We start from the raw sequence: 23,522 nt of genomic DNA on the forward strand, positions 1-23,522 counted from the left end.
AACATATCCAAGAACACTGCCAGACATAAATTAGCTTTGTGTTAAATTGCAACAGATAGGCTCAGCCGTTTCAGACACACAGTGACTTATATATATAAAAAACACCAGGTAACATGAATTCTTTGCATTTTAGCCTGCCAATTCTCTACGGAGGTAAAACGTGGCAGCCTCTATGCTGCTTGATTACTATAAGTATATATATTTTCAAAACTTACTACCTAGCTCTATTCGCTTATTGAGCACTGTTGAAGTAAATATTGAAAATCTATACATAATATATATCTCCTTATAACATTTTATGCAGATACACGAAATAATATAGAAGTAAATAATGCGAAAGTTGGCTCATTTCTTCACACTAATAATAGTCAAAATCTCCTCATTCCAAGTAAATTCATCTTTATATAATACATGCATCACCTTTTTTATATACGATTTATATTTATCAGTTGCAAGGTTACCTAATTTGCATATTCATATTGGAATTCATATTTTATTAATTAATTTTTTTTTTAATGATTGCTCTAATTTTAATACAAAAATTAGTTCTGTCTCAATATTGTTTGATTTCCTAAATAAATATTTGGCATTTTATGTTCAAATATTTTTCTTTAAGGGGACCGACTTGATTTTCAACAAGTTGCGGTCTATTTCGAAATAGCTACTAAAAAGACAGATTGATTTCTTTCTATTCCTTTCTTTACGGTTGCATTTAAAAGGAATAAATTTGTATTGAAATAATGCTTATCTATATGAATGTATGAAAAGGATTTTGTTTTGCGTTTACAAAGTTACAAAAGAATTACTTTAGCTCTCTCATATGGCAGGAAGATGTAAAAGCATGACAGAAAGTGGGATTTTGAACCCAGCATCCCAGTTGAAGAGTAATCTAGCCGAACAAAAATTTACTGTGTAGCCCTGTCAGCATTCCTCAGTAGAGGTACCTCAGGTGATTAGCAGTAAACTAATCTCTTCACAAAAGGAGAAGAAGGCAAAAGTATACTGCCTAGAGCCGACCAGAACCATACCTTAGACTTACAGCAAACAAGCCATTCTTAAAAAATAGCAGATGGTTCTTGTCTAAGATTTCCCCTATATTAAAACGTAAAGAAAGATCTGTATGATGTATGTACTAATGAGGAAAGAAAAATATCATATTCCAAAAATTATGTAAATGGATCAAGCAGTTTTATTTTTAAATAAAATAAAAAATCAAATTTTATGAGTAACATAAGAGCAGCTGTCTTGTCTGCCATTTTGAAGGCAAAACACACACACACACACACACACACACACACACACACACACACACACACACAGAGGAAAATAACAAATTCAAACTTGCAAGATTTATGTTATAATGCCTAGGAATTTCCATTGATTGCTTATGATTTTTTATAAAAGTAAAACTACTTGATTAATTTACATAATTTTAGGAATGTGATGTTTTATCACAGGTACGTGCATCATACAAATTTTTTTTTTTTTTTTTAATATAGGGGGAATTCTAGACAAGAGCTACATAGATTCTGCTTGTCTGGTTTTTGTATGAATTTTAACCGTGAAGAGTTTATGAATGAAATGTTTATTTTAAGTTTGTTTCAAACTATATTACTATACTTACTATAGAAAGCTAGCAAGTCCAGCAAGTTCATTTATATAGAAATATACAAATACACATTGGTCTTTATTATAGAGTAGGGGATGTTTTTGATTACCAGTTTAGTAGCAATGTTTTGATTATTTTAGGCATGATGTTCTTACAATTGAGTACAATCAATAATACTAAACATATACACATTTTTATCGTTAAAAAATTGCCTTAATTATCGAATTCTGACCTTGATAACACATGAATCCACTTTTGACTTCATTTTATTAAGAGAAATTGAATCTTTTTTTTTTTTTTCTTAGGTTTCTGCAAATCCTTCCCATAATGTATCCAAAGAGACCTGTGATGATGTACCTCCACCATTGAATAAAGATAAGCAAAAAGGTAAATACCTTTTTTCTTTATTCCTTTTTAAAGTACTATATGAGAGTCAAAAGTAACTGGGCCATCAAAATATATAATATATTATTTAGTCCTATAAATTTCATTTTTTTTTGTGTGTGTATTGATATTCATATTAAAAACCCTTTTTTTCTATTTATTTTAAAAGAAAATACAACTTAAAATTAATTTGCATATTCTTTTAAATATTCATTTTAATTAATTCCCTATTAGTTTTTCATTTTTTTTTATGGAATGATCATCTTTAGTTAACTATTACATGTAATTATATTAATGCAGATATTGTATATGATTTATACTTGCGTAATATTTGCATAAAAAGTTTATAGTAAACACAAAACTTTTACCATATATGTTTATGTATACATAGATATTTTTGTTTAAAAAATTTTGCCTACCAAACTCCTAGAGATTTTGGTCTACAGACATGAAACTTCATATATAAGGTATTTGAATCCATGCAAAACTTTATATTTGGGTTTTGGCCTCAGGAAAATTGGTATAAATGTGAAAAAAAAAAAAAAAAATGAAATTTGCCTGGTGAAGGTCAAACGCAGGCATTATGAATATGCATGCATGATGTAATAGCTATTGGTTCATGTTTTAATTTTTAGCCTTACAGCCTTACAGCAAATGTCATCATAGCTCAGTTATTAACATCAAAGGCAAAAATAAATTGTAAGCTAAATCTTTTCATTTTGATTCTCGATAGTGGTGTGTCAGTCTTTTTTTTTTTCTTTACTTTTTAAATCATTACTATATATTGGTTCCAATATAATGATAAATATGAAATCTGCATTAATCAAAATATAGCACCCTGCTAGTGTGTGTGTGTGTGTGTGTGTGTGTGTGTGTATATATATATATATATATATATATATATATATATATCTGAGAGAGAGACATGAAAGAACATACAAAGTGTTATTAATTGTATTTCCTAATTAAATATCTATTCAATGTCAGATTATCAGTTTTTCTTATTACTTGAATTATGTTTTTTATGTCAACAAGAAGAGTAATTTTTACATTTGGAAAAATTGACTCCAGACTATGATTTTTGTTTAACAAACTACAAACATGGCCTTGTGCACTCACTGCACGTGATCACCTCACTTGTTGTGCAGTCCAAAGTTGTCTCATCCTATCAGCCCTGCAACAAAAAAAAATTTTCCATCCAAAGCAAAAACTACAAGCTCGGTTTATAAACAAATAATAATGTTTATTTATTTTATTTTTTTTTGTTTAAATTTTACAAGTGGTAACCACCACCTCAAGGTTGAATGGCAGACTTGTAGGATGAGTTTTGCCTGACCAGATCGAAACACATAAGACCCATTGACACAGCCCTTTAGCCAAGAACCCCCAAATAACCCAACCTGCTCAGAGAAATACACTTGGTCAACTACCCAGTTCTCAGGAAAATCAATTACCTCTTTCGAATGTTCAACTGCAACTCCCACCTTTGCTGCTACTCCTCTCCATCTTCTTTCAAAAGGCTGGCTAACCATCTCTCCTTCCCATCTCCAGAAATCTTTTCATCCCTGACTAATTCTGGTCTTTTGTTAGTGGTCACTAATCAGCCACCCAAAATTGACCACTCGAGAGATATACCAGATATAAGAACTAAATGGTTTCCATTCAAGAGGGTTTATCTGCAGAGTATCCTGGGTGTTACTTTTTTCACAATGGCCAATCCCAGCATAACCTTCCCATTTAATGAGGTATTAGTTCCTTCAAACAAAGAAAATCTCTTGGGTGGTCAGACACTGACCAGAGATATTATTAGTTGTCTGTGCCCTCTTTCATTGGCCAGGCATCTATCATTGCAATGTCTGTCATTCATATGCACAGTATAACATGCAGCGCATGTTTACACAAATGACAGTGGCAATTCCAAGGCATCTTTTGTGGGATCTATGAGATATAAGTTTGGAATAATGCTGAGTCTTGAACAACATATACTCTTCAATTGCCAAAATATGTTTTTGTTCCAAACTATAATCACAATCAAATTCAGAACTGTGTTTTTCTTGACCAGGTAGCTTTTCAAGGTGACATCTCCTACGATATTTGGCACTGTACTAACCAACACTACTGTTTCAATATTTTAATTCTGAAATTTGTTTAGTTTAGTTTCATTTGAATTTATTTTGTTTAAAATGTGAAAATATTTCGGGTAAGTTCAAGGAAGTTCTGCCATTACTAATCTTGAGTGTAAAACTTTTTTTCATAATAGAAAAGTAGTTGTGCAAAGCCAAAAAAAAAATTGTAGCACAAATTCAGATTTTCAAAGAATTAATCCAATCATGATCAACAGAAATATAATGGTCTTTTCGTGTCCAGAAGGAAAGAATGCAGAAAGAATATCTATAAAAGAATGTTTGTACATGTAAGATAGAGAATAACTCTCAACCTATATATTCAACAAATTTTTGATCTCTAGGCTTGAAATTTGGTATGTAAGGTATTCAAACATTAGGAAAACTTTTTAATCGGTTTTTATTCAATCAAAATTGAAAAATTGTTACTTGGGGGTTATCGGATTTTTATCTGTATTTGTCAACTATTTCATGACTGCACATGTGCAAATTGTTCACATGGCAGTTTCCTTATGTTAAGAATAAATAGATTTGAAAACACTTTTTAGACTGTAGCAAACTGGCCTAATGGTTATCATACTTGATTCATTGTCTAGATTTTGTTTTTGATCTCAGCTGGAGTTTTGTTTTTTTTTACTTATGAGAAGTGAACTGTTTAGAAAAAACATACTTGCATGCACATGTCTGTTTCTTTCCAGTTTTTTTTTTTTTTTTTTTTTTTTCATTTTCTTTACTTCATTTTTTTAATTTTTTAATTTAAGGAATGTAATGTTAAGTTTAATACCAGGCAATGCCGGGTACATCTAGTATTTTGTAAAGCGATACTGACATCTGATTGGTTTGCTCTTATCACCCATGGTTATAAATTAGTATAATTGTTCAAATCATTGTGGTCATACGTTCTCTACATGTCAAAAATATTGCAACAACTAATCTACAAAGCAAGGAAAGAGGCTATCAGTCTTGTATACGCAGTGTAATGATATATGGAAGTGAAATGTGGCCACTGAGGGTTGAGGACATGTGTTGCATGTAGAGAAATGAAATGGAAAAAAATATGGATATGCAATATGAGTCTTAAAAACATGCTTAGGTCTGATAATCTTAGAGGAAGAGTAAATCTGTACAGTACAGGGAAATGTATGTAGGGAAACAGACTTTAATGGTGTCGTCACATTTGAAGAAGGGTTATAGATGTAGAACACTTGAGGAGGCTGGAGAACGTCAAGAAAACTATGAAGAAGAGATAGATAACTACTGACCTGGCCAGAGATAGGTTAGTTTAGTAATCAATTGCTAAAAGTTGTCTAACGCATACCAGCATGTTAAGTTGATGATATCATTAATACTGAAATTATTTTCAAAACTTTTCAATGAATGATGGGGATTCATTTTAGTAAATTGTTTCCTAAAAAGGTCTGTAGATGGATAATACTCACATGCCCCCCCCCCATCAGGACATCTTGGTTGTGGGTGGTGATACATGATGTCCGAGGACAGAATCCTGGTGGCTTCACAGCTGACAACTATGGAACTAAAAGGCCATTGACTACAACATTCCACTTGGACTTTTATTTGGGTTAGACAGGAAATTAGAGAGGTTTGATTCTGTGAGTCAGCTGGCCAAGCCAAATCCTGTCATTTCACCTATAACGAAGAGCTTCTCTCCACTCCCAATCCATTATTGATACCACTAATTCATATTCCCAAATCGATGTCTGAAATCTAGTCAGTCGATTTGAGCTGGGGGTTTTCCGTCAATGCCCCAAAGCCACCAGACTCTCAGCCGTTGTTGAGATGACTTCTTCTCTGTTGGCTAAGGTATATGGTCCTGTCCTGTACATTTCTAGTATGTCCATCCTCCTAATGTTTCAATCTTTGATTTCTCACCCTCTTTTCAAGAGGTTAGTTTATTGTTAATCGCCTAAGGCACCTCTACCAGGGAATGCCGATGGGAGCTATCTGGGCTTTATTTTATTTATTTATTTTTATTTTTTTGCAGACCAGAGTGCTTTTCCTATTGGTTGCTGGCTTTTCAAATTTTACTTTTCTAGCCTTGCATCACACCTTCACATTGTTATAGGGAGATAAACACAGTTGATCAATTTAAAAGATAGGAACTTGACAATCTAATAAATTTGGATATCAAAAATGAAGTGCGGGTGGTGCTCAAGGACTCTTCCCTAAATGAGTATACTTTCTGTATAGCTCTGTCATAGAAATACGAATGTGTTATCTTGCCATGTCCTCATTTTTGGAGTCCATGTTGGATACACAACATGAGTGATAAAATAAATTAAAAATCATTCATGGCCTATAAACAATCATCCAAAAGATCTTATGAGCTTTGATTCAAAGTATGAAAGTGAAAAATTCTGCCAATTTAGTTTTTTTTATTTACTTATTTTTTTAGTTACTGTTTACAAAGGCCAAAAGCCCTTTGAGTATGAAGATTAATGTAATTGTCAGTTGGATGATATTACAGGGGCATTGAAAATGCGTAGTTAACAAAATTTGATTACTTAAGAGAACAGCTCAACAAATATTTGTTGACATTAGATTTGAAGATCACCATTCGTAGTTTGCTAGGGAGTAGTAGAGGAAATAATGATACTTACTACAATACTTACAACTTGAAATAACATTCATCTAGAGTTGCTTGAACTGGTTCCATTGTCTCTCTTGCAAGCCAACCAAGCCAGGCAACGATTGGATGATCTGTAGTCACCCTGTAGTAGCAACCCTGTAGTTAAAGATGTTCAGGTTGGGTTACAAGTCAGTTTTAACGGTCATCAGACAGGTTTTTTTGTTGTCCATCACTTTGCTTATTCCAACTCTGTAGGGGAGCTAGGACAATTATTTTATGGATAAACTCTCCTTGTTGATGGCAAAATGCATGACCCAGCCATTATACTAGAATATTATACAAAACACTAACATTCTCATACGGAATATACATTGCATGATTTTACTCTGTTCATTTCATTTAAATTCTAACATGTTGTAGAAGAAAGAGCTTCTGGTGCAGGATACGAACTGTTGAAATAAGATCGTTATTTAGAAATCCTTTCTTAACATAGGCAGGGGTAAGCTTTTTTATTTAGTTTTTTTTAAACTGTTTTGTATGATATCACCTAATTTAATAAACAAAAGATACTTAAATTACTTAGTGAATTCATATCTAAAAAAAATAGCATGGTCTGTATTTTGCATATTTACCTACTTTTTTTGAAATACTAAAATGAACTCCTTGACTTTTTACTCTTTTACCAAATACTCCTCACCATTTTCTTTTCAATTGTTCAGTAATAGATCTGACACATGAGAAACAGCCTCAACAGCCAGCGGCAAGTGAGAATTGTGAAAGTGAAGATATACGCAAAGCGATTGCTGCTAGTTTGCAAGACTCTACCGGCATGTTAGGAGGACAAGTGACCCGAGAAGAACAAGATATCAGTCGGTAAGAGATGCCTTTTTTATTCTTCGGACTACTAGTCTCATCTGGAGTGTTATTTTCACAGCATTTTAGTCAGTGTAACTGTTGGCCTTCTTCAGGTGTATCTTGTCGGATTTTAATCTGCATGGAATTTTTAAAAAATCCTTTATTTAATTCACTGGTGTATCATGTTCTCGTTCCATCTGCTCTGATTGGGTAGAAGTCCTATGTAATTTGCAATTGTATTTTGAGTGTCGTGCACACTGAGGATTGGACCTTCAACCTCCAGAAGAGTGTAATTTACAATTGAATTTTACCAAGTACTTTATTCACATTGCGGATACTTCTGGAATTAATTTTAGAAGCCTTACGCCTATTATTGTTTCTAGATGTGCATTCTTTACTACTTATTTCTCTCTCTCTCATGTGTATATATATGCCGTTTACAATACGGCACAATCACATTGACACACCGGTTTTCGCCAGATCACCAAAGTTAAGCAATTTTGAGCCTGGCCAGTACCAGATGGTTGACCATTTGAGAAGCCTAGGTGTTGGATGTACCGTGCCGAGTCATAGAAATTTCCAGGTTAGTATCTAGGGACACATTAATTTACTGGAAGAGATGCACCCCCAGTCTTCGTTAAGACGTGCATCTAGAAGGAAACTCTGATGTAAAAACCTACAGTTTACTGTGTACTCTGTCCCGTGGCAGTCGTCTGCACCGACAAAGGTTAGCAGTAATACCAAAAAATGTGGGTGGCTTTACACAAAGCCTTCGCCACTATAAACAAATCATCTGTGTGGATTTCCGAACAACTTAGTTGTTGTGGCGGAAGCTCATACATTGAAATTGACAGTCCATCATATGCATATATAATCCTAAAAGTTTGTAAACACTTGCAAAAAAATTGAAATTTTACTTGCCAAGTAATAACAAAAAGAATAAAAATCCTCAAAATAAAGATAATCATTTTCCAAGACTTTTCCAACCCATTACTCGATTATATGGGACCAGATTGACTCATTTCTCATCCGATGTCACAATTTGCTTCCAAAAACACTCATTTGATAGATTGCTGAGCAATTGACGGCAAATTTTAACTCGTCTCTGTTGGCTTGTGCTTCGGTGAGTTCATGCAGATATTCGTGCGGATTTTTATGAACAAATTAAAGTTATTTCAGGTGTCGGGGAATTGTCGATTTGCCAACTCCAAGCACATCAGCCAATTCTCGGGTGCTCGATGAAGGAGCAATGTCCAACCCTGTTTGCAAGTCTCCATCATCTAACTTTAGTGGCCGTCTCAAATGGGGGTTATCCTCAAGACTCGTGTCGCCAGAATCGAAACGCTTATAACACATTGTGATCGTTGCAAATGCAATTCTTCCTTCGCTTTCGGCAACACAAATCTCTTCTGCAGTTCTGCTGGTTGAGACCTCGCTTCCAGCAGTAACAAATCAAAACTCGCAACTCAATTTTATCGATTGCCATCTGGAATAGAAAGATTAAGATCACTGTAACAATATAAATGCATAAAACAATTTAAAAATTGCATAAAAATTCAATTTTTCGACTTACCTAATATATATATATATATATATATATATCGCAACTTACTTAAAAACTTCTACCTAGTCATGGCTGATGGAACTTGAGCATACTACCCCCATGGATTAAATAAAACATTCCATTTGAAATTCTGACGAGATGCACCTGAAGGAGGAAGTGAGCTTGTTATTCGAACCTAGATTTAGATACTTTTTTTTAATTTAATATATATAAATCTCACTGTATGTGTGTCTGTCTCCGTTTTTTCAAATTGTATCTCCTCTTAGACTGATGGTCGCTTGATGGTGTGATTACCTCAAAAGATTACATTTTGGGTGCAGAATTTTATTAAAGGTATTTACTAGTTTAAAACTATTGCTAAGGGTTCAAAACAGGATTCAAACTTGAAAGAAATGACACCTTGATGAGCGTAGCACAATGGCGTCATTCTGTGCATGCGTACATCGTGTAAAAGAGAGATATATTTATTTAGGGATTTCATAAAGATGGTTAACAGTTTGTCCCTCTGGTGCACTGGATAGCGCGATCGATTACTAACACAAGTGTTGCAGTTTCTTGCTCCATCATTTCCATTTTTCTAATTTTTTTTTTATACATTCCAATATTCTTGATTTTTAAATGTTATGTAATAAATACACAAGAACACAGTTTTGAAAAATAATGAAGCTTTACTTACTTTAGTAAAATAATCCGAAACAGCAAAATGGGATATTAAAAAAGTAAACACGTAATTACTTTAGTTTTTTAAAGCAAAGAATCGATATAAATATGAAGAAGAAAATGGTGCCCTTTTAAAGCAGAACAGCTTCGTTTCAGTTTTACAGTATTGAACAGTGTAGTATTGCGCCGTCGGATTCAGGGTGGTACTATTGTAATGTAAAGAACACGCAGAAAGGGTTGTAATCAAATGAATTCCTTCTAGTACACCGACAAAAAAAGCTTAAACAGATATATAAATATAAAAAAGTTATGTAAATGTTTTAAAAAGACACGTAATCACGTGAGCAGTAACAAATAAACAAGAACACTTTTATTTAAAAAAGTACAAGAATATCATATTCAAAATATGATATCGGCTTATTTTTTACATTCCAAAAATCACGTAAATAGATCAAGTAATGGCATTTTATGTATTATACAGGGTAGTCGCTAGAAAAGCAGGAAATTTGTCAAACGACGATTTATTTTTACAAAGAATTTTTAGAAAGTTTTTCAAAGACAAATGTTATATTATACTCATAGATACTCAAAATGTTGTTCGTGCACTTCACTGCGGCATCAAACGATTTATTTTTACAACACTCACACGGCACCAATCAAACAATAGCAATCACGCATTTTATTCATGATCTAAACTGACCTTCAAATTTCCCGCTCTTCTAGCGACCACCCTGTATATGTTTGTATATTTGTATAGATGTTATATTCCAAAAATCACATACAATGATCACTTTTTAATGTATTTATGTGTACAAGAAATTCAATCAAAGTAATAAGGTACTTGTGCAATATAGTACTTGTAAAAAAAAACAAAGAAAATCTTACCTGTGACATACATAAAAGTTAATAAAACCGAAAATCATGTTTAATATTCGAGTAGTATTACTTGCATATGAGAAATATGGTGCTTCTTCACTACAGCACCCAGAAAAAAACAAATTCTTACTCCTGACGTACAGAAAATTTAGCCCAACAGAAAATTACATAAACGTATCAAGTTCTTTCATTTTTAAATTAGAAAAAGATACTTGTACATTATCCTAAGAAATAAGATACTTGTGCAGTATAGTACTCATATGAAAAAACAAAAATCCTACCTGTGACGTGCATAAAAGTTATTAAAAACTGAAAATCATGTTATATATTCAAGTAGCATGACTTTAAAATGAGAAATAAGGTGCTTATTCATCATAGCACCCAAATGAAAAAAATAAACAAATTCTTAGTCTAGATGCACAGAAAATGTAGCACAACAGTAAATCGAGGTCTTTCATTTTTAAATTAGTAAAAAAGTACTTGTATAGTATCCTACCTAGGAAATAAGGTACTTGTACAGTGAAGTACCCATATGAAAAACTAAGAAATTCTTATCTGTGATGTACATAAGTTATCAAAATCAAAAGTCATGTAATATATTTGAGTAATATGAAATTTATATAAAATCTGGTGCTTCTTCACTATAGCACTCTGATGTAAAAACAAACTCTTACCTGTGACATACAGAAAGTTTAGCACAACAGAAAATTATTTTAAATATGTGTTGTACATTACCTGCCCTAAGTAAGGACATTTTCTTTCCACATACGTGCTGTAAATTTCTTGTCCTAGGGAAGGTACAATTATTCCCTACATATGTTGTGTAATACCCGTCCTAGGGTAGGAAAAACATTCTTTTGCTGCTGTTCCTTCTGATTATTAATGTTACTAGTCAAATTGTTTACTTTTGCTGAAAAGTGTTTGAAATTATGGAGGAGAAGCTAATTAAAAAAGGATGGTAATCAAAAGAGTAAAAAAAAAAAAAACAATTGTCATTTAACACATACAAATAATAAAAAGCATTAATTTACTTAGTACTTGGGATATGAAAAATATTTAGAAAAATTGTTCGAAACGTGTCACGTTGAAGTTTTATAATTAAAACAACAAAACACTAGCAAATGGACCAGTTTATTTTAAAATTCAACAAGTGAGATTTATATTTTTTCTGGTTGTTTTCTAAATTTCATGACAATTTTCTCATAGGCAATCGGTACTGAGCTTCTAATTACTGTGGGGGTTAAAAAAAATAGCTATTTTCATAGCATTAACATTTGTATCATTACTTTTCTAAAATCTCTTCAAATATATCATAGATTGTTATACATTAAAGCATGTGAAAGGATATTCATTTCTTAACAAATGGTGGGATTTTTCAGGACTTGAAGTGTTTTTTTTTTAAATATGGCTATTTTAATAAAACTACCTTGACATCTTGAAATATCTGAAGCGTTTTCCTTTTTTGGTCGGTGAGCATTACTATTTAAATTCATCTCCACCTTAAACTAGCTATTCAGAAATGGTTTTGAATCAGCCTTGTACCTCATCGTAGTACTTAGAAATTCCCATTAATTACTTACAAATGATGTTGTTTATAAAAATATTACTTGATAAATTTATGTTTTTGATTTACAATATTTTTGGATTGTCAGCACTTCATTTAAATAGCAAAATTCAAAATCTAGTGAAACTAATGGTATCTACTTAATTATCATGTATGTCGCAGTAATGAGCATAAAAATTACGAAAAATGATAAAGTAGAAAATTAATTATTAATGAAAATAGTTATTGAAGACAATTTTCAAAAGTTGAGTTTTGTTAAAGAAAAAAGAAACCAGAGAGGTTAAATTGTAACAAGGCAGTTAAATGTTTTCTGGAAACTTTGAAAATCTTAGCAAAACTCAACTTTTAGTAATTGTCTTCGAAAACTATTTTCATTAATAATTAATTTTCTACCTTACCATTTTTTGTAATTTTTAATAATTAAGTAGATATTGATTTTACTTAAAATTCAATATTTCAAATTTTGCTGTTATAACAGAAGCACCAGTTCTTTCTGTCATTTTCGCTTTTCTGTCGTTGTCATTTTCGTCTTTGTTCCTCTTTTTAAATTCTATATTAATAAAATTTGTGTGTTTATTTTTCTTGCGTCAATTTCAATAATTACACATTGATTTATATTTTGTATTATTTTGGTATTTGGTTAAAATTGTATTAAGAGATTTTTAATTGCTATCATTACATTTTCAGACTTTTGATTCAGTATCAGAATAGAAATATTTACTTTTTTTATTTCTTAGAGTTCTTGAAGCCAGTTTGGCTGAAACTAAACCTGGAACTAAACGGAAACGAAATGATCTGTGGTTTGTGGATCCCTTGAATCCGTATTTACGTAAACGAGAAGATTGGTGTCCAGTGGGTTTGAAAAATGTTGGAAACACATGTTGGTTTAGTGCATTAATACAAGTAAGTCAACAAAACTTTGGTTCTTTATTTCATATATTTACTCTCTGAAAAACCCGGCGTTGCTCGGAATTAAATGAGGATCACTACTAGATACTTTTTAATTATGTTCAAAACATCATATGTTTATTTTTACTACTCTTGTTTCACCCCTTAATACATTTGGAAGACGCTGAAATGTTGGAAAACTCTCAGTATTAGTGTCTTGTACATATGTTTTAAATTTCATGAAAATCGGACACAAGTGTTTCAAGTTTTAAGAGGGTTCTGTTCCCATTTAGAAGTGTGAACACAAAGATATTCAGCATATAGAAGATAATGTAAAGGTTTGAGATAATTTCCATTGTCTTCCCTGTTTAAGACACTATCACATTATTACCAACTCCCCTGTTGTGAGCAAGGGTTGAACTTTAGGAAGATCAGAGATTGACTGTATCGGTTTGCTGTCCAAACTCTGAATGTTGCAAATGAATGATAAAATTGGAATGGAAGAAAAGGAAAGACAGGCAAACCGACAACAGATTTTTTGGTTTTTGTCCAGAATTCCCCTCGGAATAAAGAAAAATCTATGATATATATACCCATGAAAAAACTAAAATATTCTAATAATTACAAAAATTGATCAAGTAGTTTTATTTTTATAAAGAAAATTATTTGTGATTAATAGGAATTTGTATAATAAAACCTCATATTTTTTTTTTTAATTTAAAAATAAAAATTCTGGAAATATATATATATATATATATATATTCTAGTAAAAAATATACAAATTTATCTTAAAATATTGCAGCATTAATTGATTATATAATGCTACATTAAATTTAAGAATAAAATTCTTAATGCTGCAATATTTTAAATTATAAATTTGTATATTTTTTACTAGAATATCTTGTCCCTTTTCTTTTCCATGTTTAAGCTTAACCATATTACTTTTCATGCTCGCATTTTTCTATTGTAATCCATGATTTTTCCAGGCTTCCAGTAAATTCACTTGTTCTTTGTTTAAATTCAATCTTATTTTTTTTGCCCCCATAAACATAACATACACATATGTAAAACAATGTGCGGCACTCGTCTGCTTTCATTCTCTCTGTTTCACTTGTTACTTCTCTTTTCGCGACAGCGACTGAAGCGACATGGTTGCTATGTAAACCAGTCATAAAAAACATCACTCACCTCGTTACGAATTTTTACGATTTTGAACACCAATAAATTCATCATAACTTTTGTTTTACTGAATAAAAATCGAAAAAAAAAAAACTTTCACAATATAGCTGAGAAGGTGTAACAATTGTTTGAAGTTTGTTTGTAAAAAGAATGAGCGGTGAAGCTTTAAAGCAGTTCTAAAACTGCCACATAACCATATATTCAAACATTACCATGTTTGAATGAGATATATATATATATATATATATATATATATATATATATATATATATATATATATATATATATATGATTTGTAAACCTTTATATCTTTTATAAAAAATCATTTTAATGATTTTTTATAAAAGATATATATATATATATCTCATTCAAACATTATATATATATTCATATATATATATATATATATCTCATTCAAACATTACCATGTTTGAATGATATATATATATATATATATATATATATGATTTGTAAACCTTTATATCTTTTATAAAAAATCATTTTAATGATTTTTTATAAAAGATATATATATATATATATCTCATTCAAACATTATATATATATTCATATATATATATATATATCTCATTCAAACATTACCATGTTTGAATGAGATATATATATATATATATATATATATATATATATATATATATATATATATATATATATGATTTGTAAACCTTTATATCTTTTATAAAAAATCATTTTAATGATTTTTTATAAAAGATATATATATATATATATCTCATTCAAACATTATATATATATATATATATATATATATATATATATATATATATATGATTTGTAAACCTTTATATCTTTTATAAAAAATCATTTTAATGATTTTTTATAAAAGATATATATATATATATATCTCATTCAAACATTATATATATATATATATATATATATATATATATATATATGATTTGTAAACCTTTATATCTTTTATAAAAAATTATTTTAATGATTTTTTATAAAAGATATATATATATATATCTCATTCAAACATTATATATATATTCATATATATATATATATATATATATGATTTGTAAACCTTTATATCTTTTATAAAAAATCATTTTAATGATTTTTTATAAAAGATATATATATATATATCTCATTCAAACATTATATATATATTCATATATATATATATATCTCATTCAAACATTACCATGTTTGAATGAGATATATATATATATATATATATATATATATATATATATATGATTTGTAAACCTTTATATCTTTTATAAAAATCATTAAAATGATTTTTTATAAAAGATATAAAGGTTTACAAATCATATATATATATATATATATATATATATATATATATATATATCTCATTCAAACATGGTAATGTTTGAATGAGATATATATATATATATATATATATGATTTGTAAACCTTTATATCTTTTATAAAAAATCATTTTAATGATTTACTATGAAATGATTATACAATTTTTCTTTTTTCAGTCTTTATTCCATGTAAACAGATTTAGACATTTGTTACTCAACTTTCAACCCCAGCCCAGATACGATTTAGGTGCTTCCAACTCAACAGTGAGTATTTTATTTCAGAATTTTTTTTTTTTTTTTTTTGACAATCGATAATTTGAATTATTAGTACTACCATTCTCATCTTGGTTGCTATATATCCATGTTTTGGCTGATATGACCTGACATTTTCCAGGTACGTCTTTTTTTATGAACTTGGAAATCTTTGTAAAGGAATCAGTTTGCAATTCTGTAGGGGGTTTCAGGATTTGACTAGACGGTTCCCAAGTTTGAAAAGAGGCATTTGTAGGTTGTATTGGTCAAAATGTTATATATATGTTCATCAAGATGAGACTAGTAGTTCAAATAATAGTATTTTCTAGTGATGGGATGATTCCAATATTTTTCCTGATTCTGATATAATTACCAATTCCATTTTTTTTTTTTTTTTTTTTTTTTTTAAACATCTAAATATTTACTTATAAAGCTGTTGGTTTTTATTTTCAGATTACCATAAAAACCAATGTGCATGTATTTTCACAAATGTAAGGCGTACACTTTTGGGTGTTAGTGATCCATAGATTTTATTGTTACTGGTAGTTTTTAAATCCATAATTATCATTTTATCGTTAGTATCAGGATTGGAAAATTAAGTTGTAAATAAAAACAATCTTTTTTTAAAAAAAAATCTTTTTTGCATGGAAAAATCTAAATTTTTTTTCTGATTCCGACAACAGTTCCAATTTTTACAATTCTCTTATTCGAAATAATTACCGCAGCACAAATATTTGATGATTGTTTTCTATGTAAACATGGGAATAGCTTAAAAGTTGACTATTTTTTATAACATTTCAAGTTCTTAGTTTTATGTAATTTTAAGAATTTAATTACAAAAACAAATTGTCATTAATTTTAGTAGAAAGTGAAGTTAGTGAACTGAGAGATACCAAAGTGTCTGGTGGGTTAAGTAAAATTTGTTTGGGAGCGAAGGGCAGTTTTAAATAATCAGCAGTTACATAGTAAGTTAGTGAGTAACAGTAATGGCCTGTGGACACTAATGTTGGGCTTTTGTCCTTAGATATCAAGCTAGTAATCAATAAATTATAAATGCCTGTGACTGATCTTTAACTAATCTGACCAGATTAACTGAGAGTGGAGGGATTTAGTTTTCATTATACAACACTAAAAGACTCTAACAGAAGTAGTTTCAGCAGCATTTTGGAGGCCTCCCTAGTTTTATATCCTCTCCCCTTAATATGTCATAAAAAATTATGTATAGTTGCTTTCGTACTTCTGCAGTTTACAATCTGTATTGAAACAGATATCTCGTTATCTTCTAATGGTTTGTGTTTCTTGTGTATTTTTCCAAGTTTCATTTTCACATACAGACATTTGCCTTTTATAGAATAGATTAAAGTATACAATTTATAAAAGACACACTGAGGTTGTCAGTTCACTTCATTATTCATGTCACCATTTCCCATACTTTGTTTTTCAAAACTGTAATCTTATCAGAGTTAAAATTTAACTTAACACTTTATAAAACCTGTGGAGTTAATGATGTTTTGTAAAATATAACTTTAATGCATATTTATCATTTCAGGAGACACGTAGTTTGCGTTTCACAGAAGAACTAAGAAACCTCTTTGGTTTGATGATTGGTTCTTATCGAAAGTATGTGGATCCTTCAAAAGCAGTTGAGATTTTGAAAGAAGGTTTTCGATCTCACACAGGAGTGTCAGATAGCCAACAGGTTTGTCATTTTTAAAATTGATATATTTTTTAATTTCATAATACTGTATTGTTTTCTTTTGTTTTTTTTTGTTTTTTTTTTAAAAGGAGAGAATACAAGACAAAGTATATTAAACCAAGTTTTGTTGATGGAATGATTTTATAAGGAAATTTTTAAAAAATATGCCTTAAAATAACGTCTAAATGCTGTTCTTTTGTTGCTGGTTTTTCTCCTTGGTGTGATAGTGTAGATGCCCCCTCCCCAAGTGCCAGGGCATTAGGGAGCGTCAGAAAGTGATTCATAAAAAGGAAAAGGTTGCCAGAAAAGACCATGATAATGGTTAGAAATAATTCATAAAGACAATAAGATGAATAAACTCAGTTGTTTTTTTGTTTGTTTTTTTTTTTCTAATATTACTTTAGCTTTCAAAACAGTTTTTAATAGTTCTCCTAAAATGTAAAAAAATTGAAAAAACATTTTATTTTAAAAAGATTTTTATTGGGAAACAAAAACATTATGCCAGTTCATGTAAATTAAAATTGATCCCCCCCCCCATTTAAAAAAACTGAGTTTATTATTTTGGCAAATATCTTTTGATGTTTTAGCATAAGTGGTTAACTATTGTCACAGGTTGCTTGAATGACGTGTCTTGAAAAGTAGCAGGAATAGTTGTCATACATTTGTCATGCCTAAATCGGTTGTACATAAAGGGTGCCATATAAAATGCAAGATGCTAAGAGTATATTCTGGAATAGGTAGTGAGAGGGGAAATAGGAAAAAGGAAGGAAAGGGGGAAAAAAATGAGAAGAAAAGGAATTGTGAGTGAGCATTGGAGGAGAGGAAGTTTCTGAGAGGGGGGAAAAAAAGCGAAGGTCAGTTAGAAGTTAGTGTATTGTATAGGCAGAGAATAAACCTTGCAATAACTACAGAAAATGGAGTTAGAGGCAATCAGTAAATAGAAATGGTCACTTTATTGTGCAATTGACAATGTATTCCATGCCAGTGTTTGGGATGCAAACTGCAGCTTGATCAATTCATGAGCAAAGTTTCTTTTGAAAAACTACTTATCTGTATAATACAATACCACTGGTTTGCTCCCCAACTGCCTGCGACATGGTGTTTTTCAAGTCCAATGTTAACAAATTCTTGTTGAACGGTCCTCTTAAATAATCTTCTGCACAGTTTCAATCACTATTTCCAGTTCTCGCAGTGCTGTCTCACTGTCCACATGACAAGTTCAGTACTCTTTATCCTCGAATCTCCTTTGCATCTTGATAAGTGGTGATCGTTAGTATATTATGAAAAAAATTCTGATTGAACCACTTAGTGAAGACGTCTGAATTGCAAGATTCATTAAATTCAGACATAATTGATATTAACAATAGGAATCCTTCAACCTCCCTCCCATTCCTGTATGCATCTGCTAGATCTGATGATACAGGTTATTGGTTTAATATTCTGTTGTAGGGAAATATATGGGGTGGGAAGGATGGTATCTGCTTATTTTGAGTCAATGCTAATATTTATGGCAAATCAGCCCTTGGGGGTGGGGGGGGGTTATAAAAATAAAAGCAGAATGTACCTTTTCATATCTTCTTGACATTGTCGGCTACACTGGAACAAAATCTTATTACGACAACGCAAGTCTCATTCTCTGGACAATTAAAATTTATTTGTTTCACAGTCAAATGTCGCACCCCTGTTCTCTGCCTATCCTTAGAGAGTGGGAATTTTTCTGATTCATCTTCCATACATTGCTACCTCTCGTCACTCCACAAGAATATTTATCTTTTGACGACTGTGTTTGTCTGATTCGGAAACTCAAACTGAAGACTGTAGACTGACTCTAATTACATGCTCCTTCCTTTTTATATTGGGGATGGGGTGTGTGTGCTTGATCTCGAACCAGATGCACCTGCATTCAAGCGCATTCACATGTTAGAGCAGTGTCGCCGGCTTCTATGACTCTCATCCCGCACTAATCGCACTATTCATATCATGGACTCCATAACATTAATACCAACTCAAAAATGAGGATGAAGTTTAATCTTTAACAGATTTATTCAACAACTTAACAGAGCAAAATAGTAAGGTAAAAACCAAGGGGATGCGTCTGTGATGCGATTTAAGTATATGATGCAAGAGACATGTTTACCTTCGAAAACTGTCATAGCATATCGTTTTTTCCAAGAATGATAATTCTCCAGTTTTCGATTAACCCTATTATTTTGATAATGTATCTAACATCATTGTCCTTTTAGGCCCTTTTTAGAGTATTCTGTTCAGGATCCCACTGGAAGTTGCTGTATGATATAATGAACCAATTACTTGAGAAATTGAAAATGTGGAATAGTCTTGTGGAAATTAAGACAGTGAAAGACAAAAGTGATGGTCAGTTGCCCTGAACTACAACAGCTGGAAGATTCTTATCAATATCCATGCACTGTGTGCAAGAAGCAGTGCCATACAATGCAGTCCATTATGGGCCCACAATAGTGTACTTGCTTGTCCTGAAAACTGGCACTAAACCCCAATTATAAGTGTGAACAAACCCACTAAAGTGCCAACCTTTCATTTAGATCAGGGGTCTCAAACTCAATTTAGCTGAGGGCCGCTGGAGGCTGAGGCTGGGTGAGGCTGGGCCGCATCAGGTTTTCCACAAGAAAAAAAACTAAAAAAAATTCTAATCTTCTCAAATGTCTTTATTTTTATTTTTTAACACAAAATAAGATGAAAAAAAATCAATAAACAAATGAATAAGAAAATAAATAAGAAATGAATAAAATCAATCAATCATTCAATCAATCAGTAATGAATAAATAAATAAAATAAAAATTAGGATTGAAACGTCTGTATTAACAGTTCTTTAACCTTCTTCTGAACATGAATTGTCCTGAACATGAGTGGAACATTTGAGAACATGTACTTATCTTCTGAACGTGGCTTCTCTTGCCTACATCTTGCTGCTAGAGACCTGGCAGCGCTTTCTCTCGCAGAGCTGAGCAACATTTGGCTTGAGGGAGGAGGCAGTTGAGACTCTTAGTATGGCTTGAAGATGATCATCAGTAAGTCTGGACCTATACTTGGACTTATTGAAGTTCAAGATGGAAAAGAGCTTTTCGCACAAGTATGTGCTCCCAAAAAGGCACATGGTCCGCTTGAACATTCGGGAAAGCTCAGGGAAGCTGGGGGTCAATTCTCTCAAAATTTGCCCAAGCATGTCTACTTTCCTATTCATCTCCCTGAACTTCGCTTTCAGTTCAGAGTTGCACTGCAGGTCAATGAGCTCCATTTGAAGCACAGGTGGGGCATCTTGCACATCAAAGGAGAAGGGGTCCACTAACATTTGAAATGTGGCTTTGTGCGTCTTGAAGTCTGCAAATCTGTGATCAAATTCCTCCTGAAGCTTCAAAATGGCATCAACATACTTCTGGCCACTGAATGGTGTGCCTGCATCTACAAGTGCCTTGCATGTTGGGAAATGGCACAGGTTTTTCTGAGAGAGCTGGGCTTTCCATAACATAAGCTTTGTGGAGAATGCTCTAATGTTGTAATATGCAGCACTGACAAGTTTCCCTGGCCTTGTAACTTCTTGTTCAGTGCATTAAGCTCATGTGTGATGTCAACAAGAAAAGCCAAGTCCATGAGCCATTTGGGATCACTTAGCACAGGAACAGCCACCCCATCTTTCTCCATGAAGGCTTCTCCTTCTTCCCTCAGCTCGAAAAATCTCCTCAATACTTTTCCCCTGCTGAGCCAACGTACCTCGGTGAAGTAAAGCACATCCCCATATTCTGACTCCATTTCCTCTAAAAAAAAGCACAGAACCTTCGGTGCTTTAAGCCCTTGGATCTGATTTGGTTGATGCATTTCACAACCACAGACATCACATTATCAAACTTGAGGCATTTGCTGCAAAGGGCCTGCTGATGAATAATGCAGTGAAGAGCAATGGCCTCCTCCACACCCTCCTCTTCTAGTTTTTTTTTAACAAGTGCCACCAGTCCATTTTTCCTCCCTGTCATTGATGGGGCTCCATCTGTAGTAATTCCAACAAACCTCTTCCATGGCAAACCGGCATTCTCAATGGCATCACACAGCTGGTGAAATATCTCCTGATCAGTGGTCTGGTCGTGCATTGGAAGTACTGTGAGCAACTCCTCCATCACTTCAAAATTGTCATCCACACCACGGATATAGATTGCGAGCTGGGCAGTATCGGTGATGTCTGTGGTCTCATCAAGAGTGACTGAGTATACACTGAAACATTTGGCTTTCTCACATAGTTGATCATAAATGTCACTTGACAGGTCAGAAATACGCTCTGCCACAGTGTTGACAGAAAGGCTTATGTTGCTAAACTGACCTTTCTTTTCTGGACAGACAATACTTGCAGCCTGTAGTATGCACTTTTTGACAAATTCACCTTCTGTGAATGGCTTTCCCGCCTTAGCAATCATCTCACTAAGCACGTAGCTTGCTTCGATTGCTTCATTATTCTCTTTGGTAGCTTTCTTGAAGAAATCTTGTTGCCTCAGTAGACATGCTTTAAGATTGGCAACCCAGTTGGCTCTCTCATCTTCCTGGTATTTTGCATACTCCTCAGCATGTCGAGTTGTGTAATGACGTTTCAAATTATATTCCTTGTGCACCGCAACTTTCTCAGTGCAAATAAGACAAGTCGGAGTGTCCCTGTGCTCAATAAAGAAATATTGCATTTCCCACTTTTCCTGAAATTGTCTATGCTCATCACCAACCTTTCTCTTCACTGCAGGCTTTGAAAAAGACATGTTTGGGGCTGTAATATATATGATCCCGCTTGATGTCGCTGTCGCACTAAAGTTTCAATCAAGTGTTTAGCCGACGCACAAAAAACTTTTTTTTGTGTGTGTGTATGTAAGATATTGAAGTATTTTTTTTAACTGAAGAAAGGTGGAAAAAAATGTGGTTTATTTTACTCACATCTACGGTTCTCTTTTAAAGTGTTTGCGACGTAAATTTGACAGTTACTTGTAATTTTCCAGGAAAACTCCAAAATATCTTTCTTTTCCTTTCTTCAAGCCTGGTTAAAATTGTTTGTTGGTTCGTTGAGGTTGTAAGTTCATTAAGTCGGATCGGGGTCAGAGAAAGAGAGAGAGGGGGAAAGGGAGGGAGAGAGTTAGTAGTAAATAGCAGGAGAGAGGAAGTTCAACTTGAAAAGAATTATATTTGTATGTTGAAATTGTCTATATGTCTATCAAATGTATATATAGTGTATAAATTTGACGAAAGGAGGTGCAAAAAGTCCGCAAAGCATTTGTCATTTTTCTAAAAATGAACTTGAGAAAGAAAGATTATATTTATCTATTTCAACATATAAAAAAAAATTAAAATGCATATACCCTAATTTTAATCTTAGCGACATCCATTACTTTATGATAGCAAAAACTATTCTGGGCAAAAACTGGACGGACAGTCGGTAGACAACTAACTTCAAAGGGATAAACCCCTATTGCCACCACTGAGCCCATCCCTTCCTTGTTTTATTTCAGATTGAGGAAGTTAAAACTTTTGAAACTAAAAACAAAATCAAAACAAAACTCCAAAACAAGATAAATTTAGTTTTAACATAACCAGAAATGGATTCTTATTTTTCATTCTTTTTGTTTTTTTAGAAATTTAAAATATATTCTAAAAAACGAATTAAATATTGGCAATAGCCTTCTTTTATGCTAATACGAATATGAACAAGAATAAGTGACCATTTTATATGAAATAAAAGTTCAATTATTCTTGTTTCAGTTTAATTGGAATTTACATACATCAATTACACTTGGTCTATTAGTGACGGTCGGTACAACAAAACACGTGGTTTATTTGATCACATTTTATTTTCGCACCATTCAATATTTTTAATTTATAAAATAAATTTAAATCTAAATTAGACATATAGCTAAGGTATGAGTTGGAATCGTACTTGCGAATCGTTAATCGGAATCATTAATCAA

At 32.0% G+C, this 23,522-nt stretch overlaps 1 protein-coding gene across 9 annotated transcripts in view; it reads left to right on the forward strand.

Moving 5' to 3' along the window:
* Window positions 1–23,522, forward strand: part of LOC145277918 (ubiquitin carboxyl-terminal hydrolase 25-like) — a 148,272-nt gene that overhangs the window by 66,513 nt on the left and 58,237 nt on the right. For all 9 annotated transcript variants that reach the window (XM_080129983.1, XM_080129977.1, XM_080129980.1 and 6 more), the window contains 5 exons: window positions 1,915–1,996; window positions 7,423–7,576; window positions 12,960–13,125; window positions 15,783–15,869; window positions 17,407–17,556. In XM_080129983.1, coding sequence (XP_079986109.1) covers window positions 7,533–7,576; window positions 12,960–13,125; window positions 15,783–15,869; window positions 17,407–17,556 — 447 coding nt within the window. In that variant the 5' untranslated portion in view covers window positions 1,915–1,996; window positions 7,423–7,532. The remainder of the gene's footprint in view (window positions 1–1,914; window positions 1,997–7,422; window positions 7,577–12,959; window positions 13,126–15,782; window positions 15,870–17,406; window positions 17,557–23,522) is intronic.

The sequence above is a fragment of the Euprymna scolopes genome, chromosome 6 (assembly GCF_053919585.1).
Source record: "Euprymna scolopes isolate OS-2025 chromosome 6, ASM5391958v1, whole genome shotgun sequence".
Classification (NCBI taxonomy): Eukaryota; Metazoa; Mollusca; class Cephalopoda; order Sepiida; family Sepiolidae; genus Euprymna; species Euprymna scolopes.